The sequence below is a fragment of the Pelobates fuscus genome, chromosome 11 (assembly GCF_036172605.1).
Source record: "Pelobates fuscus isolate aPelFus1 chromosome 11, aPelFus1.pri, whole genome shotgun sequence".
Taxonomy (NCBI): domain Eukaryota; kingdom Metazoa; phylum Chordata; class Amphibia; order Anura; family Pelobatidae; genus Pelobates; species Pelobates fuscus.
Window position 1 is genome coordinate 112,382,482 of NC_086327.1, and position 27,603 is coordinate 112,410,084.

At 41.1% G+C, this 27,603-nt stretch overlaps 1 protein-coding gene across 10 annotated transcripts in view; it reads left to right on the forward strand.

The window, feature by feature from the left end:
* Positions 1-16,930, forward strand: part of RERE (arginine-glutamic acid dipeptide repeats) — a 282,428-nt gene extending 265,498 nt beyond the window's left edge. For 6 of the 10 annotated variants that reach the window (XM_063436525.1, XM_063436529.1, XM_063436532.1 and 3 more), the window contains 6 exons: positions 1,546-1,768; positions 1,958-2,672; positions 6,013-6,084; positions 10,442-10,588; positions 12,237-12,417; positions 14,266-16,930. In XM_063436525.1, coding sequence (XP_063292595.1) covers positions 1,546-1,768; positions 1,958-2,672; positions 6,013-6,084; positions 10,442-10,588; positions 12,237-12,417; positions 14,266-14,299 — 1,372 coding nt within the window. In that variant the 3' untranslated portion in view covers positions 14,300-16,930. The remainder of the gene's footprint in view (positions 1-1,545; positions 1,769-1,957; positions 2,673-6,012; positions 6,085-10,441; positions 10,589-12,236; positions 12,418-14,265) is intronic. The other 4 variants (XM_063436528.1, XM_063436533.1, XM_063436530.1 and 1 more) reach the window with 3 other exon arrangements.
* The last annotated feature ends 10,673 nt before the right edge of the window (positions 16,931-27,603 follow it).

Consider the following 27,603-nt stretch of genomic DNA (forward strand, 5'->3'; position numbering starts at 1 on the left):
GTCTGTGGTACCAGCCAGCACCATGCCAGTGGAACAGCTAGACACCAGCAACGGTGAGTGGAACAGGAAACTCTCCGGCTGCTGTGGACTCCACTTCCCATGGTGCCCAGTCACAGATCACTTCTTTGGTTTGCTGAGCGTGATGGTTAGCGCAGTCCTATAGAGATTTGGTAGGAATGGCAGCCCTCTCCAGCAGCCAGTTCCCCAATCAGACTTCCCAGGGGCCCCATGTTATCCCATGGCTGCAAGGAGAAGTGTGTGCGACTAGTTCTGGGCTGGGAGGCATTTTACTCAATTGTCTAATATCGTGTATTTAGTGCAGGAATGGCCCTTCTCTGACAACCATATTCACCATGGTAACAGACTGGGGGTTCTGTAAAAAAAAAAAAAAAAAAAAAATATTCTGAGGCAAACTTCTAAAGATGAAAAATTTTCATCAGGAACATTAATTTAAATTACATAGTGACGGCTCCATTTACTAAACTCTGCCCTGGAATTTGTGTCCATCGAACATTCTGCCTCAGAGTATTAGTAACATTGTGTGAAGTTCTATGTCGGAATATTCAACATGTCTGCCTGTTGAATGCACCTGTAGAGACTGAGCATGTGCCATGCATATTGAATGAGAAATGCATTTTTTTTTAATAACTTGTGGGAGGGCAGTAATAACACACGTCTGTTGCATTATCTAATTGATTTTTCTGCAATGTGCATAAAACGTGTGCCTATTGAGGGAGTTTTGTATTTAATTATAGTGTGGCATTGCATAAGGTTTGACATGTGCTCTTATTGCAATTAAATGGGTCTTACTTTATACCCTTTTATGTTAAACTCATAAGTATATTATTACTGTGTGTTAGCTTTTAATTTTGTTATAAAAATCATTAAAAAATCTAATATTGATAAAAATCTAATATAAAAATGGAGGGCAGATGTAAGATGCAGATTTAAATGTTTTGCCATTTTTTCATATATCTATGATGCATTACAAATAATATACACAATCATAGGAACAGTATAGTGTTAAGAATACAAATGTGTATTTTTAAGTCACCATTTAGGTGACCCGGCCCCCAACGGTAGGGTTAAAAAGGTGATTTTACTTCCCTTGTCTCCCTCTCCGCACTGCTCTGAGAGGGAGAAAAGGTAAGAGGCTCTGCCTCTTTGACTGAAATCATTGAGATCGATGATCCTTAGGAAAGTATTGGAAGGCTAGTGTGCATGTGAAGCAATACCCCAATCTGCGACAATCAGATGGTCTCTATGAGACCGTCTGATTGAAATAGTGGATATTTACTCCACTTTTTTCGCTGAAGCACTTCTAGTGGCTGTGGTTATGACACCTTTAGAGGTAGGTTAACCCTGCAACGGAAACACTGCCGTTCCTGCAGAAATCTGGGGGACATGGTACCCAGACCACTTCATTGACGTGAAGTAGTCTGGGTGCCTATAGAGTCCCTGTTAGCATGAATGTACATTTCACTTGCCATATCCTTCTGTAATGTTTATGCAAAAAAAAAAAAAAAATTGTTTTTGTGATTGCAGGTTTTACAAACATCTTGATCGTGGCTACAACTCCTGCGCAAGAACGGATCTCTATTTCATCCCATTATCAGGCTCAAAACTGGCAAAGAAAAGAGAGGAAGCTGCAGAAAAAGCAAAGAGAGAAGCTGAACAAAAAGTGAGAGAGGAACGTGAGCGAGAGAAGGAGAAAGAAAAGGAGAAGGAAAGGGAACGAGAAAGGGAGAGAGAGGCTGAAAGAGCAGCGGTATGTGTGTTTATAGAATTAATAAGCAGCTGGGTTCAAGGATTTCTTAGAATTTTGTTTGTATTCTAAAGGTATTACTCTCAGAGCAGTACAGAAAAAAAACAAAACGATGATGTACATTTTGTAAGTTTTTTGTGAATCACCCCCAAAAAATCAGTGTCTAATTTTAATTTATTTTCTCTCTCTAAGCAGAAGGCATGCACCTCACATGACGGGCGTCTTGGAGAGTCTCAGATGGGTTCAGCTCACATCAGACCTTCGTTTGAGCCACCAACGACCATAGCTGCTGTTCCTCCGTATATAGGTCCAGATACACCAGCCCTACGCACTCTGAGTGAATATGCTCGACCTCATGTCATGTCCCCCACCAATCGCAATCATCCATTCTTCGTCCCTCTCAACCCCAATGACCCACTTTTGGCTTATCACATGCCAGGTTTATATAACATGGACCCTAACATGCGGGAAAGAGAATTACGTGAGCGGGAGCTCAGAGAACGTGAAATTCGTGAGAGGGAACTGCGGGAAAGGATGAAACCTGGTTTTGAGGTGAAACCCCCTGAGCTGGATCAGCTCCATCCTTCAGCCAACCCTATGGAACATTTTGCTAGGCACGGTGCCCTCACTCTTCCACCTTCGGCAGGACCACATCACTTTGCTTCTTTCCATCATGGCTTAAACCCTCTTGAGAGGGAAAGACTGGCTCTGGCAGGACCACAATTGCGGCCAGAAATGAGTTACCCAGAAAGACTGGCAGCCGAGAGGATACACGCAGAGCGTATGGCATCACTTACTAATGACCCTTTGGCCAGACTTCAGATGTTCAACGTCACTCCTCATCACCACCAACACTCGCACATACATTCACACCTTCATCTTCATCAGCAGGACCCATTACATCAAGGTGAGCCAGAGTTGGTGAGGAATATCATATGAAACATCAACTTTCCCAACTGCCCGATAAATGTTTTAATGCTTAAAGTATCCAAATCTATAACACTCTCCACCCATGGTTTCCCATTGGGGCCAACAAAAATACTGTCTTTAACCCCTTAAGGACCAAACTTCTGGAATAAAAGGGAATCATGACGTGTCAGACATGTCATGTGTCCTTAAGGGGTTAAAGTTTGTGCATGTCAAAGCTCAAATACCAAGTAGACTAGTCTGTCTCTTATAGATGTTAGTGACTGAAATCTGATTTTAAATTCTAATAGAGATTAAGGCATACTTGACAACATATTCATAGATCGTTCTAAAGTGTCAGGCAACTGACCCTGCAACACCAATATCTGTATCATTTTCAATCTGGATCTTAAAGGGTTTCTCCAATAGCCCGCTGTAGTGGTTATGATTCTAGGAGTGCCCTAGGCCGGTTCCCTGATAATGGAACAAGCCATTTAGTAATGGTTTAGTTTAGTAGCGGTCATAAGATTGATTTCCAATTTCTCCAGAGTAACCAATGCTCAAAGGAATTGCGGAGCCCTGCAGGGACCCAGGTAAGAGGGCACTGGTTACTCTGAAGAAACTGGAAGCCAATCCCCTGACAGCCTCCAACCAATGAATGGCCCACCGTGCGTTAAGATTTGCACAGAATTGACATTAGCCAGACAGGAACTTTTGTTTCGGGCTGGCTAATGACACCCCAATGATGCTGCTGGATATGGAGTTACATGTGCGGCAGCAAAGGGAATAAACTCTGTAAGTGCAATGTTTCATACTGAAGTGGTCATGGTTCTTGGAGTAACCCTATATGAAAATTTTATAATGCCTAGCTAGAACACTAGATTCCGTTTTAAATTCTTAGATTATTTTAAAATCTTGAATCCTATAGAAGTTAAATGGGTTCTGTACAGTACATTCCAGTTAGCAGGGATCTACTAGGGGAGTTTTGTATAGTGTTTCTGTACAGTGCAGCATCATTACAGTGTCATATGGTTAGATGGGTTCAGTAAGGTGTTGTATGGTTTATATGGGTTTTCCATTGTTATATAGTTAGAGAGGGGTCTTTTGCAGTGCCCCATATGATTAGAAATGTCTGGTAATGTGCTATCTGGTTAGAGGAGTCCTGTTTGCTTAGAGGGGGTTTTGGAAGATTCTGTAACTTTATTAAATCTCACAAACCATGAATTGAGCTAATTTCCAATTATTAAATCACAAGTTAGTTGGAATTCATGCCTTTTAATAAAATATATCCCTAAGTGATCAGCTACATGTTCCTCAAAACCCCAGCTTTGTAAAATACAATTAATATGAACATTGAAAGACCAGGAACGACTGGAGAAACTGATGGTGATCACAATGTACCAAGTTAAAATGTTTGTCATAGATTTGGTTTTAATCCATCATTTTTGAACCCAGTATTTTGTAATGTTGCATATAAAAACATTGGCATGGTGGGCAAATTAATAAAGGATAATAGACAAAAAATTAGTTTAAGCCATTGTTAAAAAAACAAAAACGAAATCCGGATACAGAAACAAATTGATTCTGAATGAATCTTACCTGTAGTTTCCAATTCGCAGGAATTTTACTTAGAGAAACTGGGTATAAAAGATAATGCCTTCGGAATATTTGTGGAGTGCAGGTATGGTCTAGAATTGTTAATCGGCCAGGACAGTTGCAGAATAGTCTGTTACTGTTGGTTATTCTCGGTGGTATTTATTTTTCTATTTCTGGCCTGCCCCCTCCCCTTAATATTTTTGCTCTGTAAACACACAAACCCAACACCCACTACTCTATGTAATGTCATCACATATAACTGTATTACCCCATTAAGGTTTGCTGATAGTTGTAGTTAAAGGAATAATCTGCAAATTAATATTCAACATTTATTAAAATGCATATTCTTTGAGGGGGTAGGAAAATGCTAGTCTACAATGGCTGTAAAAGTGGTTTCTGCAGCCACTATAAACCCTCCACTTTTTGTCCTGCACAGGCTTTGCGGTCTGTCTGACATCACTCTGTCTTTTCTCACTAAGAAGTCTTGTGGACAGATTGCAAATGTGCATGGCTGGCCAATCACACACTTCTCAATGAGCTCTATTACAGTTATTGCCATTTTTTTTAGCGCCAACTTATTTACAATATTATAAAGGGGGAAATTTAACTACAAATGAGAGTATTGCAAAATGTTACAGAACAATATGTTAATGAGGACCCTGCTTAAATGAGTTTATAGTCTAGAGGTCAGTGAGAAGTGTACAAAATGTCAGGTGCCGAGATTGGTTTAGCCCCTGCTTTGCACTATAACTCAAAAACCATTCTCAACTGTCTGATTTACAGTAAGCAAGCAGGGACAGATAATTTAACTTGGAGAACGTCAGCAAGCTGAAAGCTGTACCACCCACAATTGGCTTCATTCATGAACTAAACTACATGTCCCATAAACCTCTTATTATTATTATTATTATTATTGCCATTTATATAGTGCTTTATTATTTATATATAGTGCTAGCAAATTCAGTAGCGATGTACAATGGGATGAGTTCTGTATAGCACTCCCTTAGCAATCTATGGAAGTACAATAGCTGTGCCAATTCCTGGTTTGGTGAGAGCTTACCATAGAATGAAGTGCAGGCTCACTAGTATGAGATACATTCTGACTTTAAAAGAGTCATTTCCGGCCTGGTTTGTTAGTCTAGTGGATTCACCATTAATCTTGTTTTAATGCATGAACGTGACTGGTTCCCTTTAAAATGTACAATATTTAAACTGTCTTTCCCCAAATCACTGGGATGCCAGTTCACGTGTTAATGTGTAATGTATGTACTAATTGAGCAATCTGTGCAGGTCTGTGACTCAATTCCTGCTTCTCAAGTTGTGTAATGCTTCCTATAAGCTGCCTATGCAAACAATGCTGGGGCTATTTTTAACTCCTTTAATTCTGTTGATAACCTGTTAAGTTCATTCAGAGAGAGAATATCGTGTAAACCAAGGGGAGGTGGAATATATAGGCCCATTTAATTAAACTTGTTTTGTGAGTTTTTCCTGGGAAAGATGGGGGGGGGGGGGGGGGTGTCTTTCTCTGGTTATTTAATTGTTTTAGGAAATTTTGGGGCACATGCTTCATAAATCCGTTTTTTTTAATACTGGGTCCATTTTCCACTAAGAGTGGATGTTTGTTCGTTTCCCACCATGGCCAAACCAACCTGGGCCTGTGCTGAAATCTTAACGCCATTTGTATTCATGCATCTCTGTGACTTGTGAGGAGCGCGGCATCTTACGATGTTATGTGTTTTTATTAGACTGCTGCTGTAACTCTAAGTCTTGGCCAGGCGTGGCTGAAAACGGGACATGTGTTCCAGTCCACTTTCCTGGTAAATAAATATTGTGACTTTAAAGTGGGGAGGATAAGGACTTGGGAGACCGGGATAATCCTTCAAAGAGGAAAGCGAGCCCTAGAAAAAAGAAAAGAACCAAAGTGAATGCTTTACCAAAAAAAAAAAGATTAATCAGTCAGCCGGTTATTATGTAATTTTAGCGCTTTTGGATTTGGATTCAGAGATTAATTTAAGGTTCGTGAGAAGGGTGCCGGTAATTCCAGTCCTGGGTGTTGGTTTTTGCACCCATAAGGTATGTGCTCAGTTAGAGATCATAGTTCACCAATCTGTACCTCTCCAGCCAGGGTAGAACATCACATGTCACAGTACTCTGCCTCCAAGACTACAAAGAGAAATGGTTTTCACATTGCAGCCTGCTTTGTGACAAATATTTTTTGTAGTTTTGAAGGCTTGTTTTGCTCCGTGGAATCTGTCAGTCTGGCATGTCAGCTAAACAGCAATTTTTAATGTTGTGCCCTGGATGCACTATTTTTGTTTTGAAATGGTGCTCAAACTGCCTACAACTTATATGCTAGCTGAGCACTATGGGAATTGTAGTTCAACAGCTGCAGTGTGGCTGCCACTGGCATATTGAATGCTGGTGCTTAAAACACAATAATTGTTTTCTTGAAATTGATAAAACAAAATAGAAAACCTAATTGCACCGGGGAAGGTGATCATTTGAGCGCATAGAAACCCATGAGAAATAAATGGTAATTGCCTTATAAGATTTAATGAGCCACTGGCTGTCTGAATGATCCAAGAACGGTTTTGGATCAGGGCTTGCAATCAAGACTGGAGTTACCGGAGCCTTGTGGCTTACAATTTATTGGATCTGCCCTAGCTAATTAGGCGTATCGCTTCATTGATGTACATTCGCTTGCTTGGAAATTGCTGCAGTATGTGGGGATGGGACATCATCACAACAATCTTTGCATACTTCACCTTTTTGGCTATATTTTATAATGAATACACCACTAACACTAAATAACAGTGACTCCTCTGATGTCCATTCACTATGCACTTGCCATTTGTTACGGTTACCCATGTCAGTGCAAGAAAGCTCACTTCTCGTTCTGCAGGTAACTTATCTGCTCACAATAACTGTATGTGTTGAGGAGAGCGGTTGCATGGAATATGTGCTTTGTAAAGAGGAGTTTCATTTACATTTTAGAATTCTGAGCTTTACAATATGTTGGTACCTTGAGAAATGAATTGCCATGTTTCGTTGGGATGCTGTCTGATAGAACTTGACTATTGTGGATTATTACACTATTTTCCAAACCATATTCCAAAATGCATGTACAGAACAATAACATGCTGGAGGGTCTTTTTATTGCAGAAAATATTGTGAATATTTCCAAGACAGAACTTTAGAATTGTTCTGAATTGCCCTGGAAAATAAGGGACCGCCTGTAGCTCGTCACCTTCCAGCTTCCTGAATAGCATTCATCATGATCAAACCAGGTCAAACTCTGCATTGTAATGGGTTAAAGTAAACTAAAAGGCTAGGCTCAAAGAACTAAGCCGTGCAGTTAGTAGGGCTGGGTGATTGTAGTTTAAACTTTATTACGGTTTGGTATTTAATGAATAACCCCCACATATCAATGAGGAGTCAGCTTTCCAACTGAGGTTTTCATTGTGTGTATCCTATAGAAGCAGCATCTCGAGGCACCCACGGGCACTGGAGATAGCTGTCTACATGGGCACACGTTCATTTTTCCCCTTTGACAATCTATGAAGTGTAAGATAATTTCAGTGTGCAGTAAAGGGTATTTTGATGTGCAGTAGGGCAGAGCTAGACAAAAAAAATTTGAAATCTAGGAGCCAACTAAAAAAGTTAAAAGCCAGTTTTAATTTTTTTTAAACTAACAAAGTTGAATTTTCAACAAGCATAATTCAATTCTTAAAGAGACAATATATACAGATTAATGTAGTTATACTTGTGCCTATAGCCTGTCCCTGCAGTATTTTCAATGTAAACATTGCATTTTTAGAGAAAAGTAAACATTGCTGCCTAGTAACACCTCTAGTGACAGCCACTCAGACAGCCACTCTAGAGTATTGGGTCAGGGCTGCACAGTGTTCCTCATAGAGATGTATTGATTCAATGGATGCTTCACCTGTAATCCAGTGGGGCTGCTCTCTACTCTTCCTGCAGTTCCTTTCTGCTCCCCTGCACACGCTCAGTATTGATGCTGGGGCTGACGTGACGTCATATTCCGATTCGCAGCATCACGAAACAGAGCACGAGGGAGCAGAGAGGAGCTGCAGCAAGATCACTGCTCCTTCAGGTGACCAGCTCCCATGCGGTCACATTACCTAAAGGGATGACACATTTCCATGGCAACCTGGCATTTGGGATTTGTTGGGCCATGCAGTAGGGGTTATTTCGATGTGCAGTGGGGGATGGTACCATTCTATTGACTAGTTAGTATATAAGCAGAAGTCCTGATTTATTTTATCATGCACCCCCATCTTTGTGATGTACAAGGTAATCACCATACAGTGTGACATCGAGTCCTAGCAGCCTTGTCTGTGGACAAGCAGTACATTAGGTCCAGTCAAAGTCTTAATTGTGGCCTGATCCATAATTGGCACTTGTTTCTTACATTTAGTACCCCCTCTCATGTGAATAATGGGATTTTGTCTCAGACGTGTTAGTATACATTTCATGTGCTAAGCTGGAGTACGGTACCAGGGTATATTGTTAGCCAGCAAGCAGTGCTATGCAGTGATCCATTCATCTCTCCAGTTTCTGTTATTCTACCTGCTCTGGGTGGCAGATTATTGAAGTCAAGTTTCTTGCTCTTAAATGAATGGTAATTCATTTCTACAGTGTGCGTTACAGAAGTACATGCGTATGCCTTCAGATATACTCTCCAGTATGGCATTTCAAGCAGTTGGTTGTTTCAAGACTAGATTCAGCGGTCTCATCCCTCTCACTGGTTTAGACATGATTTAATATGTCCAATAAAAATAAAAAAAAATAAACCACTTCATTATGTACTGAATATAACAGGAGTTTACAACTATAGCTTTCATGTTTGGGAATCTAATTCGAACATTGGTATAATGTACAGAATTAAGCCAGGTGTGGTTTCTTTAGTTTATAAGCTTAGCGTGCAGCTCTTTATTCTGGTGATATGCCCTATGTACCGAATGGACAGCAGTAAGTCCTCATATTCCTGATAAAACATGACTGGAATAATTTCATTCTGAGATTCTCGCTGTGTACGTACCATTAGTAGAGCCCTTTACCACACTGCGAGCATCGGGTTCTGTTCAGATCTGAGGCAGGAAACTTGTCATTTGGGTTTTGGGAGAGAGTCGGGTAGGTATCAATAAGAGGGAGGAAGGGGGGGGCGTAAATCACAGAGAAAAGTAATTAGCAATATGCATATTGGTGAATAAAACAATTAAGTAATCAAGACCTACATGGAGTAGGGCTAGTAAAACTAACTTTAATCTACAGGACAAGACATGGAGGTAAAGGGAAAAAATAAAATAAAACATTATGTATTATCTGTTATGTAGAATATTACACACTCCTAGGTTGTAATAGATGTTACAATAGCAAAGTAGTGGAGAATAAACCTAAATAAGTAAAATACAATGAGATGATGTGTGCCTCCAGAAGGCTACCTATTGCTTGTGGCGGCGGATCAGCTGAGTTCTGTTCAGGTCTGAGGCAGGAGACGTGCATCTCAGAGGAAGCTGCCGGAACTTCTTTCCCAGCTGCAGTGATTGCTTTGTGGCTTCTGCCACTCACACAGTCTTTGCAGTGATTCCGAACATGCTGGGTCACATGTTCCCGCAGCTTCCTGCAAACTCTGTGATGCCATCCATTGCTGAATCTAAATGAGACAAACAAAGCTTACATTTTAGGATTAATCACAAACCTGACCCCACGTTAGAAAGTTCCCCGTTTCTGCAGTAATATCATAACATTATTCTTTAGAAAGTAAAAACACTCACACAAGTGTTGGTGGGTGTGGGGCGGGGGGGGGGGGGGGGTCATATTTCTTTGCCATTTTGCTACTTGCTCTAGCAATACCAAACAGGCGCTATCCATTTTTATTATGGTGTTTGGTATGGTACTAAAACTACAGTTAAGTACATACGGTAAGTGTCTTTGCTAATTAGGTGGTCACCGGGGTTGTCTGCATGTTGTTGACTAAGCAAAGCTGCTGCTAATAACCAGTTAGTGAGGGCAGATCCTACTCGTAGCTCGCAAACCCAGTCTCCAAAATCCTGCTCTCTCTGGAGTATTATGTTGTGTTCCCAGCTCGCTCTGCTTTGAGCTGCTGAATTGAATTTTGTTGTATTTTCTTTCCCCTCTCTTTCTTTTCAGGGACAGCAGGTCCTGTGCATCCTTTGGTTGACCCGTTGTCTGCTGGGCCTCATTTGGCACGCTTTCCATACCCTCCGGGTACCATCCCTAACCCACTGCTGGGACAGCCGCCCCATGAACATGAAATGCTGCGACACCCTGTTTTCGGTTAGTAATCACTTCACTAGTCTATGTAGTTTGTCGCCAGTCTGGTGCCAACTTATAGAAATGGTTGAAAGAAGATTGGGCTGGGCCTCATGAATTCATCCTTAACAGAACTCGAATGCATAATGTCATTGTATTTATGTACGGTCCTAGTAAAATGGTTAGCATATTCATAGAGGTCAAAGTATAGTAGACAATATTTATTGGTAGCATATCTAGGTAGCTGTAGCTCATTAGCTACAGAACAACCATATAAAGAAGTTTGATATGCAACTGAAACACCCCCCCCCCCCCCCAAATTTGGGCTTGTCACTTTCTATCTGCTGCCTGTATTACAATGTAATTGGCCTTTAGTCACTGGAATCCTGGCTGCAGTGTGTCTTGCTCAAAGTTAGTGAAATGTTTTAACATGTTCTTTTCTCTTTTTTTCATGTGATATAATGGAGTCTAAATTTACTGCTATGTGTTCAGTTCTCTTGCTTTTTAAAAGATTATTTCATAATTACTTACTCGACGCTCATATATCAGTGGAGAACAGGAAGAGAGTGAGACATCACCAGCCGTCTGTGCTGAAATCAGACACTTCCAGATTGTCATTTAAATGGCTTACTGATCTTAATATGCAGAACTTGGAGGAAATCAGGAGGGATTTGTTCGGAATGCAAGCTCACTTGAGCAGGGCCCTCAACCCTCTCTGTTCCTGTGTTTCCAACTTGTCTTAGTCCACCCATTGTACAGCTCTGTGGATGTTGTTGGTGCTTTTTTAAAATAATAATAATAAGGAATAAAATGGTGCCATGTTCTCAAATATCCTGCTAGATCCCGATTTTGTGCTTTGCATTTTTTGAAGCCATATTACACAGATCGTTACTTTTTACAAATAAACTGTACTGACTTGAGAAGCACCATAGGAATTGTAAGTTTTACAACAGCTGGGGTCTAATGTCTGGCCACCTCTACCATAGAGGTAAGCAGTACTCAAGCTCACTCTGGTGTATTCCAGACGGGTTTGTTTAGGAGTTACTCTGGCCAGCTGTGTGTGTTTGGTAGCCCTGCTCACCTCTCTAGCTACATACAGTGAATGAATAAAAGGAGAGGATCCGCCCCTGCTCCCCTATCTCTCCTCCTCCATGTGCAGACTGGTGGGGACTAGGATTACCAGGGCCGTGCTTATTCTGCACATTAAATGAATTTGTAGTCATTACTATTTTCTGAGCATTTTAAGCTCAATAAATGTACTGTATGTCAGGTGTCTGTGGTATGTATTTCTATTCTTGCTATACTAACTGTTTTGGCAGGGCCAAAAAATAAGCAGAGTAGGATCACCGAGTTCTATCAATTGTTTGAAAACAACAAACACAATAAAACTTTTTTTTTTTTTTAAGTAATTTTTTTTCCACTATTTCAATTGGGTTTTGTTAAGTTATTAGAATACATGTTGGAAAGTTTAACACTATTGTTGTATAAATGTCGGCATTTGTTTTACAGTCTTTGAGACTGGGTGGAGAAAGCCTTTCCTCCAAGTAATGAAAAGTAACATATCCAGTTCTATTCCCTGTGTCTTTAGGTTTAGTTTGATATTTTGTTTTAACTATTGCTCTGACATTTCCTGGTTCACAAACTGACACGAAGCCTTGTTGTTCTCTTTCAGGTGCACATTACCCTCGGGACTTGCCCGCAGGTATTCCACCACAGATGTCCGCTGCCCACCAGCTCCAAGCAATGCATGCACAGTCTGCTGAGCTGCAACGCTTGGCAATGGAACAGCAATGGTTACATGGCCACCCTCACATGCACGGAGGACACTTACCCAGCCAAGAAGATTACTACAGGTAAGTGTCCATTACGGACATTTCAATCTATCCTCATGTTCTGCTTCCTTTCTGATTTTCGAATGTGCCCTTATATACACAAGACATCCTCGTCATCAAAGGGGAACGGCAAGCAGAGGCAACTTGTCACTTTTTAGCTGCAGTTATATATTTTAATATCTTAAATGGAAATGTTTATCTCCTGGAGGGCTACAAGAGTAGCTGACGTGATTAGAGTCTATATGTTTTATAACAGCAGCAATATTAAATAGCTAAAGTTATCATAGCAGGAGCATTACTGAAGATGAGATCACGAGAGGGAGAGCTGAGAGACGGCTAGGAAGATAAGAGAGCTGTAGCATTCTACAGACACACATACTGTGCGGGTATCTCTGTATTATCCATCGCAGTGATCCCGGCTGTGTGGGATGATAGGTATTAGTATCTCCTTATTGATCCCAGCTCTGTGAGTTATTTCTCTGTATTTTATTTGGCTCTATCTGTTGTATAGGTATCTCTGTATTGTACTCAGCTCTGTGTATTGTATAGGTATCTTAATATTCTGCCTAGCTTGTTTTATTGTATAGGGGTATTGTACTCAGCTCTGTGTATTGTATTGGTATCTTAAAGGGACACTATAGTCACCAGAACAACTACAGCTTAATGTATTTGTTCTGGTGAGTATAATCATTGCCTTCAGGCATTTTCATGTAAACATTGCCCCTAGGGACACCTCCAAGTGGCCACTCCTTAGATGGCTGGCACCCCACCATCTTAAAACTTCAGCCGCCACGATTACTGGTCCTTGTTCCTGAAATGGTGGCTCGTACATGTCTGCATCTTTTGCTAATCCATTTTGTAGTGAATGACCTTAAATTGCTATATGCATGGCAAAGAAAGCATTGAAGGAATAAGTCCTGTGAGTAAGGTTTTGAGTTCAGCTTTGAAGGTAAAATAGGTAAAAATGTTTGTACCTATGGCCATACTTAGAATTGTCTTATGAGGTTATTGAAGTGTTAGCTCATTAAAATCTGCAGTTTCCACGTAGCAACTCTCCATACAAACGTGTTTCGGACACTTTAGTGCTGAAATGGCTGTTTAGGTTACCAGCCCCCTTCTGTCCAGTAAAAATGTGATTTTGCTCCTTTTTTTTTCTCCCACCTGACTTTACCACAGCTAGCTCTGCCTCCTCGGCTGAGCTCATCAATCTTGATGATCTCCACCAAACCAATGCTTTTGTATAGGAAAGCATTGGGAGGCTAATGCGCATGCGCGGCACCGTGTCCACTGCGCCAATCAGCATCTCCTCATAGATATGCTTTGAATCAATGCATCTCTATGGGGAGCTTTCAGCGTCTCCATGCAAAGCATGGACACAGGAAGCAACGCTAGTGGTTGTCTGACTGCAAGTAGAGTTGTTACTGGCGAGCAAAGTAAACACTGCCTTTTCTCTGAAAAGCCTGCAGGGGACAGGCTGTATACACCAGAACCACTACATTAAGCTGTAGTCGTTCTGGTGATTGTCGTGTCCCGTTAACTTGTAATTGCATCAATGTATTCATGTACTACATACCAGAGTCTGTAACAGTTTGCTAGTTCCATTATTTCATTTTAACCAAATATTTGTTTTTGCTATACATAATATGTAATTTTCTTGCTGAGTTCCATGTTTTATAGCTAAAACGTTTGGTTTCTGTCTGCAACCTTATATGGCAGGTCTGTGTTAGAAAACAAAAACAAAATTCATTTAGGTTTACAGAGTTTTTTCCCTAGTGTCCGACTGTGAGAAATACAAATCAATCTAGACGTCTAAATACATATGTTGTAATTTACTATTTCTGCTTCTTCTTTTTTTTTTTTTTTTTTTAGTCGGCTGAAGAAAGAAGGGGACAAGCAATTGTAACTTTGAGGTGACATGGACTCCTCCCCCCCTCCAGCTCTCTTTTAGAGAGTCAGGCTCCATACAACGGGTCCCCAGAGGCTGCAAGACTCCTCTATATAAGACTATCCACATACTTTCCTTCATCTGTAAAGAAGACTCCTCAAATCAGCCTGGCACCCCCTGCATGACACTTTCTTCCCTAGCCTTGGGAGGGAGCAGGTTTGGAGGGAGATGGGGACATTTTCGGACACTACAACAGATTCTTACTCTTCGAGAACACCTCATCCACTAGAGGTGTTAATACCCATACACTCACTGTGTGCAATTGAAGCCAGAGACATGGTTACAAAGAACCGACGTGCTCTGCCAGCACATAAGGGTTTCTTGTGCTGTGCTACAGATTAATCCTTTATTTTATTACATCGACAGGAGAACCCCGTCATTGTACAAAGTTGCACTGGTCTGCCCGCAGTCTGTAAATACATAAATAAGCAAGGACTAAAGGAAAGCTCTCTGCTAAAAGTACCTTTCTATTTCTGTCCCTGCACTGCAGTTACTACCTGTGAATTCCAACCTGCAAGAGACTGGTTTCTGTTGACCTCTTCTCTGCCAGTAGGACCTAAAGCTATTATCCCATGGCAGCAAAGTGGTCACAGCTCAATGTACCCACTACCGGTAATACACCCAAACATTACCAAGAATTTGTTGGTAAAACAAAAACCTTGTTTTATTATTTTCTCACCCATTTTCATTTTTTTCACCCTTTTGGTCTCTTGTACAATGTGTTCCTGTCTAAGTCCGAACAGCATTGCCCCTTTTTCAAATTTTATTCTAAACAACACATCCATTTTATAACACAGATTCAGATCCTGGACAATTTGTGAAAAGTTATTTTTTTGTCCGAAAATTCTCCTTTAAAAAGTTTGTGTCTCAATTGTAGATAGGGGCTACAGCGTTTTAAGTTGTAGAGGTAAAACGCACACGGGCTTGTGCGAATCTTCACTTTATAGCGTTAAAGTTTCTGCAGGGTTAGAACTTTTATTATTTAATTTATAAGGAAAAAATCCTCCTATATTTTAGTGTTTCAGTCCTGCTATACTTAATGCCAAGGGTTTTATTTGTACAGATTCTATTAAACCTGGGCTCTTATTTTTTTATTTCATGTGGGTTTTTTTTTTTTTTCCTTTTTCAGATTTATTTAATTTTTCACCCTGCATCGTTACCAATATTACAGCAGCAGGCCTTTAATATAAAGAAAGGTACAGGACTGTGCAGATTAGAACCATGAAGGCACACTTAGTAACTGCTTAATCTTTGTGTGATCTCTATAGGCGGGGGCTGCTAAATTCTACCCTACATGCCGTTCCTAATACCACAAAACTGTTTCATACATTTGTCCAGAAATCGTTCAAGCAGTCTCCTAGCAACTCCCTGCCACTCTGACTGTTATCTGGCCCTCAGCGTCTCAGGGCTGTGCCAGACAGTGATGGATAAATGCTGATAGCAAGCACCCCTTCACTTTGCCAATAATCTCCTGGCACCATCTTTCACACATACACTTGGCTATTGACAGATATCAGAGAAAGGAAACAAACCATGATTGTTGCATTGCACCAGCCATAGCACCACTAGGATATATTTTCCTATTTGCACAAGACGGTGCTAAGTCATAATTTGTAATATTCCACTACAGAGACTCTCTCTAACCCCCCTCCCTCCTGAGATAAGTACTGTTTTATTATACACAGTTTGATAAAGTGTCTGGTCGGATGGGTCACATGCGTTCGAACATGTACCCATGTAGAGCTGAGTTGTCCAGCCTTGGCCCTCATGCTGTATTTAGAGGTTATCTCCCTATGCTCTCTGCCTGTCACTGATTGGGAAATGTAGTCAGACCCTGACACAGAGAAGTGTGACAACCCACAGCCACCTTCATTAGTAAATCATTGGAGCCATTAACAGTCCCTGCAATATTTCCCAAGGCTTATAGTATCATTCTATAATATCCCGTTCTGATTGCTGACAATACAGTATTCTAGTTTTGTATAACACTAAATGAAGGTTATCTGCAGATCCAAGTGTATGAAGCTCCCAAGCCTCCTAAATATATACATTTAATATATATTCCCGTTTACCTCAAAATCTGAGTGCTGGGGTGCTTCGCCACTTTATCCACACTGACTTGTGTGTATTCATTGTTGGAGAGGCCTGCTGTAATTATTTTTATTTTTTTCAGACCTCCCTGTCTTGGAAAGTTAACACTTTATCTGCCAGTAAGTTGCTGCATCTTTACCTCTGCAGGTTCTGCTGGCAGGAAAAATGTTACGTGGAGCGTTTGCATTCACTTTCATTTTTGTTCTTCCCTTTCTGCACACTTTTTCTTCTTTCCTTTTTTGTAATTTCCGACGTACCTCGTTCAGTGTGTTTAAAAACTGTAAGGCTACTTGTTTCATGGCGCCATTTAGCAGAATGTAAATTCCAACTGCTCCATTTCTATATATATCTTGAAGATTTTAATGTATATAGGAGTAGTTTGCCATGGGGGTAGAAACCCAGAAATTCGTGACTTCTGTGTTTTCTCCATTTTGAGTATTTTGTAATTTTTTTGGAAATATTTGTGGACATAAACAAATAAAGCAAACTACACCACAATTCTCATCCCAGAATCCTCTTTACTACACTATGCTGATTGGTTGTATGGAGCAAATATATTTCCAAACAGATTTGTTTCATGTTGTGATGTATTATTGCAAAAATGACTCTTCGTGAAAAGAATTGCATTTCTAGTGTAAAGGCACATTCTTGGGTAAGTGTGTAGAAAGTATCTAAATTCTCTGGGACCTTTAAAGAGAGACTATAGCCATCAAAACAACTTTAGTTTAATGAAGCAGTTTTGGTGTATAAATCGTGCACATTGCAGTCTCACAGCTCAATTTTCTGCCATTTAGGCGTTCTATCACTTTGTTGATGCTGCCCTAGTCACATCTTTCTGCATGTGAACCCTCCTGTGCGTGATTGAAGTTAAAATCTGATTGAAAGTTGGGGGGCGTGGCCTGGACACCAAAGGAAGCAGACACATGGCGGCTGAGCTCCCGTTGTATATCCGACAGATATAAACCGCAAGGCGTTTAACAATCTTACCTCTCCAGGTACTAAGCCCAACACCACTACCAGATATGAGTAAGAAAAAGCTGAAAACTCTGAACAGGAAGGCTCCTGCAATATTGGTGACCTCCTGCAACAGAGGCCTAAACCTAAAATGGCAGCGCCACTCGTCTCTCCTTACTCCTCAGAGGATGAAGTTATGGATGCCCCTGACAAAATCCCCTGCACAGTGGATCACATATCCACACCACTAACAGGATTTATCAGCCTTAGCCACAAAAGGAGACATAAAGGCCCTCATGAATAATATTAGAGTGGGGGCAACTGAAGAACACCTCTCTACCATGGCCCATCAACAGGAAAACCGCAAAGAGCGCCCACAGAGCGATGCAGGTCAAATTGGACACCCTGGAGCCACCCGCTTCGTATTGAACCGGGATAGAGTGGCGATCCAAGAGGCCTTGAAGAATAAAACACTTTATGGCTTTGAAGACATGCAACTCGGATTCCTACACGACTTATTTAGATCTACACTAATCTGGAGAAGGTCCCTTCACTGGATTAGTGTAGATCTACATAAGTCGTGTAACTCAGCGGACATCACCTATAAATGGGGTCCCTCACATACTCTCCAAGCCACCTAAGGTCGCACCTATCCACTCACCTCTGCAGAAGACTCTCTGAGGCGTTCCTTCAGAAACTGAGCCTCCCCTCATCCTTGGGTCCTGGAAGTGGTCCACGTAGCTCATGGGACTTTGCCAAGGTGGTGCCGTTCACCCCAAGAGCCGCTGCTGAGGTCGGGACGGACACATTCTATTTCACTTACTGTTTACCAGTTTATATTTTTCTTCTGTTAGTTTACTCTTTTTTATTAATAGCATTGCGTAAAAGATACCTCGGCCGTGATGGCAATATATATTTGCCTACCTCACCCCCCCCTCCCCCCCCCCTACACACCGCTCAGGTGTTAATGAGCAACACCTTCCTCAATGTACACTAGAGAATCCAACCTACTACTACACTTTTACCTCATTGGACATAAGGTCCCTACCATATGGTGGGTTTGGGGTGATACACTCCCCTTCCCCGCAAGCACCTCCTACCCACCACACCAACGGGTGACGGAACAGATAGCTTCGCTACCAGTTAACCTGACCTACCGACAAGCCTTGACGGCTATAGATGTAACACTGTTATCTGAATAAAATAATAGCGAAGCTACAGGCAACCACTTAACACTCCTAAATGGCAGAGAATCGATTGATGAGCCTGCATAGACATGATCTGTACACAAACTGCATTATTAAGCTAAAGTTGTTTTGGTGACTATAGCATCCCTTTAAATTTTTCTGAATTCTATGCCATAATGCTTGGCTAGCCTTAGACTGTCTTACGTTCCAAGGTTAGCCATCTAGACTAGACAGTTTAATGAGCCTTACATATAATTTTTACCAATACGGTCTGAAGTGTTAATCTGCAATATCTTGTTTTGCCACTAGATGGCAGTATATAACAGGCTTAGCTTTGATAAGATCCTCATTACTGGTGTTTATTATTGCCATTTATATAGCGCCAACAGATTCTGTAGCGCTTTACAATATTATAAGAGGGGGGATTTAACTATAAATAGGACAATTACAAGAACACTTACAGGAACGACGGGTTGAAGAGGACCCTGCTCAAACAAGCTTACTTGTCTATAGGAGGTGAGGTTTAAAACACATTAGGACAGGAGTACATGAAACCGCTGCATTGCAGAAATTTAAATATATAGTCTACAATACACAATTTAAACATCCAGATGTTCAGCTAAAATGGCACCATATTCTAGTGTTATACAATTGGGTGAAAAGAGGAGGTACAGTACAAAGAGACTAGTATTAGACTGTGTCTATAAACTATAGTGGTTCTTAAAGGGGGCACATACAGACTCCATGAAATCATTTTTCAAATCTCTGAAGTGGTCTTGGTGCTTGGAGTAACCCTTTAAACTATTTTCCCACAAATTATGAACACACGAGCCTTGTGCTCCTGTTAGTGATGCACTCCTCAACTAAAATGTAATGTATAACAAGTGAGTTAAAAAGCCACCATTAGAATCTTCCCACCGCCACAAATCACCATTTCATTGGGGAACACAGTATTGTCATAGAAACTATTATGGGTTGTTTACTGCGAGTTGGTGAAGGTTATTTGCCATTTCCAGGCTGCCTGAACCCTTTAAATAGCACACTGTTTCAACCCAGGGGATTTGAAACTTTCACTATTACGTACACACCATGGTTGTTCTGATGATTAAAAGGTAATATATTCTGTATCCATTTTAACCGATTAAGATGGTTGCAACGTCCTGGATGCCAGTCCTGGATAGTGAAAGACTGATATAAAAAATGAAAAAAGGTCTTTGGGATAAGTTGCCTTCGAATACTGTGATCTTTGCTGGTGAAAAATTTCCGGTTACTTATATGGCTTCCAGTGCCCACCTGCCCTTGTTCATCAGCAAACCTCTGTACGTTTTACACGTTCTTGGCCAATCCAATGCCGCCGATAGCGAGTAGGAGTGTCAAAATGTCAAACTCGTCTAATTAAATGCTCCAATAAGAAGAACTCGATAGAAAAAACTATTCTGACTGTTAATGCTGGGGAAACACCTCTAGTGGCTGTCTAAAAGGTTACTAAAGGGTTAAAACAGGCACTGCACCCAGACTACTTCATTCAGATTAACTGGTCTGGGTGCCTACTGTGTCCCTTTAATAGCAATATTGCAGTCATCTGGTTTAACAATAAATGGCTTTGTCTCTAAGACCAAACATTTGACAGTATTAAAAGGACACTATTGGCACCCAGAGAGAGCAGCCATTGATGCGCATTAGGTCTCCCAAGACTGCTGATTTCAGTAGGGGAGGAGCGAAGGCTAACTCCGAGCCAACACCAAGGGACATCAGTGCTGGACATGAGTAAGTGACAGAAGGGTTTAACACCGTCTGCGCTGTGGGGGTACTATAGGGAGCTCCAGTTGTTTTCCTGGCACTATAATTTCCCTTTAAATAAACAGAAAAATGGGAAAGAAGATTGCCCATTTCAATTGTAACAGTGCTTAACCCACCAAAATACAGATTTATAGAAATACAAGTAAAAACATGAATTGAACAGAAATGAACACATGTAGTCTATTTGAACAAGCATGCTTCCCCCAAATAAAGTGTATAGTACAAGAGGGTTATAATCGAGGAACAAGATACACTGTACATGATAGAGGGATATGTCACAGTAATGACCACTCGATGGCAATAGTAACCCATTTAGTCCTTAATGAAGGTGTGCCAGTACACCAAAATGCAGTTTGGGGGTTTCCTCTTCAGAAGAAACAAGTTTCCAGATAAGGCCACTGTAGGGTAGGCATTTACCACTCCTTTACTGATGCGTGGAGTAACAAATAAAAATGGCTGTGGGTATTGTGGTATCTTGATAAGGTGGACCCCTTTCCATGTACTTGGAGAAGGGTTCAGGTATTCAGAATTCTCTCCTTGATTGTTTAGCAAGCTCAGGCCTTTCCCTTGTAGGAGTTACATTTAATAAACTTCCATTTCCTCTGGAGGTATCGTTCTGAGCAACGTAGAGAATAAAAGTCTGTTCTAATTAAAAGACAATAGACCGTAGAATATAATGCTGGTGTTTAATCCCATGTTCTTTTGATTTGTCTGTCGACAGAACTAGTCAAGATATCTCAGCTTTTTTTAACTAGCATATTTGTTGCAACTGCCATCTAGTGGACACCTTTGTGTAGTACATTCCTCTTCATAAATCTCATCCAATGGAGGGAATAGTTTAACACCCCAGTTAGACTTCTATTTATACTTTTTTTTTTAAAAATATAATATTCATTTCTGTTCAATCCTTATTGCATTTGTCCATGTAAATCTCTAAATACTTGGCACTGTACTGACACTTTTGGCTTAGAAAATATAATTTTACATAAAGTGAGCCGTTTTAAATCTGCACTTCTGGCTGATGTTTACATTTATTTATTTATTTTTTTTTTTTTAAATTCTTTATTTTTGTAGTGCAAAAGCTCCATACAGTCGCTTGGGAGGTACCCCAAAGGCAGTCCTCCAGCGCATCATAAAACATTTAGACATAGAGGTACAGGATTGAACTTGCACATTTTTTATAAAGTTAAGTTATGCGATATCCGGTGTCGATTGGCATTACTTAAAAATAGTCATAACATAAAATTAAATAAAGTAAGCTAATATAACAACGCTTAACTTTTCTGCTCGTGGGATAAGTGAGTAAAATGCTGTATCCAGCGTTATGGGAACTATGCGAGTAAGCTGTTGTGGTTGATTCCGTTTGGGGAGTCGCTTAAGGGACTCACGAATTAATGTGAAACCCCACTTTTAGTACAGGCTAGGTAAATTATGGGGTGAGTAACAGTTATGATGGCTTGTTACTGACGCCCTCTTAAAACATTGCTTTTCAAACATAGAGTACGATTAACTTCAGCTATAACTAGCGGGGTAAAAAGTATAGTATTACTTTGGCGTGGTGATATCATTACATCATTACATGTTCTTAGGAACTACAAGCCGAAGGGGTAATTAGTGCAGGCTGGATCAAGGTAGAATCATGGATTGTTAAACAATAGCAGGAAGGGTTGCACCGCCTCTCCCTGGTTATTCAAATGGTTAATTTCACTACGGTGTAGGGCAGAACGTTACCCTTTCTCATGTTAAGTCAAAACAGGATAAACTGCAGGTTATGCACACTTTAGTCAGCACTACACATTGTTATTTGAGAAGAGTGTGAATTCAAGCTTAACACATTAACAAACGGTCGCCAACAGATATTGGCTAACGATAAAAAAAAAAGGCAAAAACGAAAAATCAAATGATACTGACGTCTGGACAGTGTCCAAATGATAAACCCTAGGTAAAGGTACATAGCCGTTAACATGACTCTGGCACGAACGGGTAAGTCCAGTTCAAGTTCAGCCGACCCCTGACACCGGGAAACGCTGGTGCTCTGTTTGGCAGTTCCTCCTGTCTTCGGTGTTTCTGTGTTGGGAGTCTGTTCGTGTGACCTGTGGGACGTTCAACCGCTTGATTGCCTGGCGTGCAGCGTTGGTTAGGATGAGCTGGGTCTTGCTGCGCTTAATGCATAGCTTCAGGTGAGGTGGGGTGCTTATGTGGTCTGCTTGGTGGGCTTTTCCCCTCGTGTGAACTTGGGAGTGGGAGCATCTTGGTACCTTTTCCCGCCGTGGGGAGCGCAAGTATCTGCGTCGCCGGATGGCCGTTCTGGGAGCTTGAGGCAGGTATCTGTAGCTGCGGCGTCTCGCTGTGGGTCGGACCCATGATGCCACAGTTTTCACCGCCCGTTGGAGACTCATTCCGCGGCTGTGTAATATGGCCCAAAAGCTTGAGCAGATCTGGTCCCAGGCCCCCAGGAGGTACGTGGGTGGCTGGACACTGGTACTCTGCACGTTAGGTCCATGCTGGGCGGCCATTTTGGATATGCCTCGGCAGTTTGATGCCCTCGCTCACTGTGTGGTCCGTTCAGCTGCCCTCTGTGCCAGTTAGTTTGTCCAGTGTGGACCGGGATGTCCCCCACCGGTCCAAGGGGGGGGGGGTTTGGAGATGCGAGGTCTCGTAAGGGTTCCGGTGTCGGGGAGAGCGGCCGCCTCTCCCCGGCCCTAATCCCAGTAGGCCGCACTTGGATTCCCGCTCCCGTAGCTCCGACAGGCTCCGGGGTGGTCTCAGTCAGGTCTGTGGGACACCCCCGACGTGGGTGGTGTACCCTCAGTGTTTTTCTGGCAGTATTGCCGTCGCTTTTACCCCGTTTTCGGCCCGCCAGGCAGGAGCTCGTGCTTTGCGTGTCTGCACGGCTTGGCGGCCAGGCTCCGCCCCCCACATTTATTTATTTTTTACACATAATGAAGTGTATGACTTAAATGAAAGCTCAACGCATACCTACTACAGCGCCAATTTATTCAACAAGATCTCAGCAGACCAGAGAGCAGCTGAAGTATCTTTAAATCCCAGCATTGTGATTTTTTTCAATGCGAGTTCTGATAATATCCCGTTCAGCACACGGCAACAGTCCCCTTTGTGATAAGAAGCCTTGTCTTCCAGTGCCTCCCAGAATAATGGAATTAAACTCTGGGCGTAGAAAATGCGTATCGGGTCTCTGGGAGAATGGGACATGGTAGCCCCTTGCAACATTCTTGGGATCCACCTGTACACACTGCCTAGAGAGAATCGGACATTTCTGGGTACTTAGAATATATAAAGGGCAAGACTCAAGTGAGTAATGCAGGCTTAGTTGATTAATCTGCATGTGCAACAGAATAAGCCATAAATGTGATTTGATGGGGAGTTAAATTTAATTACACATCAATGTAACCATTTTCACTCTTTATATGTTATTGAATGACAAGTTTAGTAATGTCTAGTAGTCATTAAATGCAATACTTAAGTGCCACCAGCAGATGGCGCAAACACTGCATGCATACTTCTGAATCTCTGCATGTACACTGGTTGATCAAGTTTACTGGAAGCCGTAGGTTCTGTGGTGGATACAGATTGATAGGTTGTGTCTTTTTGCCTTTAAGGGACGGTATTATTTGAATTATATTTATTTATATATATATATATTTAAAAAATGATTTTTTTTTTTTTTTTTTTTAAGTTCATTATTGCATAGCTTTTAAGGGACCGTAAAATAATCAAACCAACTTTAGCTTAATGGAATAGTGTTGGTGTATAGATCCAGTGATGGCTCTAGACTTTGCGAGGACGAGGCTCCCGCTGACACCCATAGTGAGAGGTATAAGGAGTGTAGTTATTGTGAAGGGCCAGCTAGTCTCCGTATTCATCGATCTGAGGCCTGCAATGATACGGCTCCCTGTGCCGCTGTGTTCTAAGCTGACTTTAGTTATGGCTAATTTACAATAAACTATTTTAATTTGCAATTATGCTGGTTGCTTGTACACAATTGTAGGGTACGATTACATATGCTGTCAGTCATGTATACATTAGTCCAGGTGTGAAGGGATTATTGAAACAAAATATAAGTTTTCCTTGGGCAAAAAACAATTGTATAGATAAAACAATAGACAGTTTCCCCACATGTTTAATACTACTTTTACATATTATCCTCTGTTATTATTTATATAGCGCCATCAGATTCCGTGATCAATACATACAAACCACAGGTAGGTTGCACATCCTGGTTATTCTACCTAGTTCCAGGGGTGTTTCGTGTGGTTGGCCAGACTGGCAACTGCCAGGGGCACAGGCCGAGGGGAGCGCAAAGATCACTCGTACCGCGCTGCTGAATCTGTTGGCGCTTTTATAAATACCAGTAATAATAAAAGTAATACATTTATCTACTATACACATAACGTTTTATTGCTGTGGAGCTCTGTTTAAAAAGGTATACACACTGCACATTATTGTGAGTTTTAGTGTGGTGGAGCTCTGATATACTCATACACCGTACATTACTGTGAGTTTTAGTGTGGTGGAGCTCTGTGATATACTCATACACACTACGTTACTGTGAGTTTTAGAGTGGTGGAGCTCTGATATACTCATACACACTGTACATTACTGTGAGTTTTAGAGTGGTGGAGCTCTGTGATATACTCACACACTACATTACTGTGAGTTTTAGTGGGGTGGAGCTCTGATACTCACACTACATTACTGAGTTTTAGAGTGGAGCTATGTGATATACTCACACTGTATATTAACGTGAGTTTTAGGGTGGTGGAGCTTTGTGATAGTCATACACACTGTACATTACTGTGAGTTTTAGAGTGGTGGAGCTCTGATACTCACACACATTACTGTGTTTTAGGGTGGGGGAGCTCTGTGATGTACTCACACACTGTATATTACTGTGAGTTTTAGGGTGGTGGAGCTCCGTGATAGTCATACACACTACATTACTGTGAGTTTTAGAGTGGTGGAGCTCAGTGATATACTCACACACTATACATTACTGTGAGTTTTAGAGTGGAGCTATGTGATATACTCACACACTGTACATTACTGTGAGTTTTAGAGTGGAGCTATGTGATATACTCACACACTGTACATTACTGTGAGTTTTAGAGTGGAGCTATATGATATACTCACACACTACATTACTGTGAGTTTTAGAGTGTAGCTATATGATATACTCACACACTGTACATTACTGTGAGTTTTAGAGTGGAGCTATGTGATATACTCACACTGTACATTACTGTGAGTTTTAGAGTGGTGGAGCTCAGTGATATACTCACACACTATACATTACTGTGAGTTTTAGAGTGGAGCTATGTGATATACTCACACACTGTACATTACTGTGAGTTTTAGAGTGGAGCTCAGTGATATACTCACACACTGTACATTACTGTGAGTTTTAGAGTGGAGCTATATGATATACTCGCACACTGTACATTACTGTGAGTTTTAGAGTGGAGCTATGTGATATACTCACACACTGTACATTACTGTGAGTTTTAGAGTGGAGCTATATGATATACTCACACACTGTACATTACTGTGAGTTTTAGAGTGGAGCTATGTGATATACTCACACACTGTACATTACTGTGAGTTTTAGAGTGGAGCTATGTGATCTACTCACACACTGTACATTACTGTGAGTTTTAGAGTGGAGCTATGTGATATACTCACACACTGTACATTACTGTGAGTTTTAGAGTGGAGCTATATGATCTACTCACACACTGTACATTACTGTGAGTTTTAGAGTGGAGCTATGTGATATACTCACACACTACATTACTGTGAGTTTTAGAGTGGAGCTATGTGATATACTCACACACTGTACATTACTGTGAGTTTTAGAGTGGTGGAGCTCTGATATACTCACACACTACATTACTGTGAGTTTTAGAGTGGAGCTATGTGATATACTCACACACTGTACATTACTGTGAGTTTTAGAGTGGAGCTCTGTGATATACTCATACACACTGTACATTACTGTGAGTTTTAGAGTGGTGGAGCTCTGATACTCATACACACATTACTGTGTTTTAGGGTGGGGGAGCTCTGTTATGTACTCACACACTGTATATTACTGTGAGTTTTAGGGTGGTGGAGCTCCGTCATAGTCATACACACTACATTACTGTGAGTTTTAGAGTGGTGGAGCTCTGATATACTCACACACTACATTACTGTGAGTTTTAGAGTGGAGCTATCTGATATACTCACACACTGTACATTACTGTGAGTTTTAGTGTGGTGGAGCTCTGTGATATACTCATACACACTACGTTACTGTGAGTTTTAGAGTGGTGGAGCTCTGATATACTCATACACACTGTACATTACTGTGAGTTTTAGAGTGGTGGAGCTCTGTGATATACTCACACACTACATTACTGTGAGTTTTAGTGGGGTGGAGCTCTGATACTCACACACTACATTACTGAGTTTTAGAGTGGAGCTATGTGATATACTCATACACACTGTACATTACTGTGAGTTTTAGTGTGGTGGAGAGGTGCTTCCTGGGTCATAGTCTCCACGCTCTGCATCGAGACTTCTGAATTGAGGTTGAGAACACATTATTATTGGGATAGCATTGTATATGGAGCTTTGTAGGAGTTCTCCTTGCAATGATTTCAATAGAGGGGAGGGCTCTGGATGACTGGCAGGACTCTGTTCATAGGAAACCTCAGGAACTTTTAATTCCTTTTTATTATATTTTTTTTATGTGACAGGGAGTATTAGGAAACAAAATAAGGGCTAGCTCGGTTTTTTTTTGTTTTTTTAGTGTCCTTTACATGGTGGAGCACCTATGAAAAAGTAAAAATTTCTGATGGGACTCCGTTTCCATTCTATAGGTGCTGCTGAATCTTAATTTAACAGCACTTCTAAAATGGAAAATGAGTTCCATCAGACATTTTTACTTTAATGAATAAATTCCATTGTTCAAAACTTTTGTTGTAAACATGAAACACTCAAATGCAAATATTAGCCGAAAATTCCGAGGGCTAGTCAGCAACACCCCTTCGGCCAAAATTTGCCTATTTTTTCCTTAAGTTTTGCAGGTTGGTTTTCAATTTACTAAAATTTGTTTAGGGGAAAAAAAAGGTACAGCAATGGGTTAACCCACCTGTACAATCTTCCTACATACTAGGATTAATAAGCCATAGTCGTGTGAAAGCGCAATGTATTAAGTTTCTGTACTGG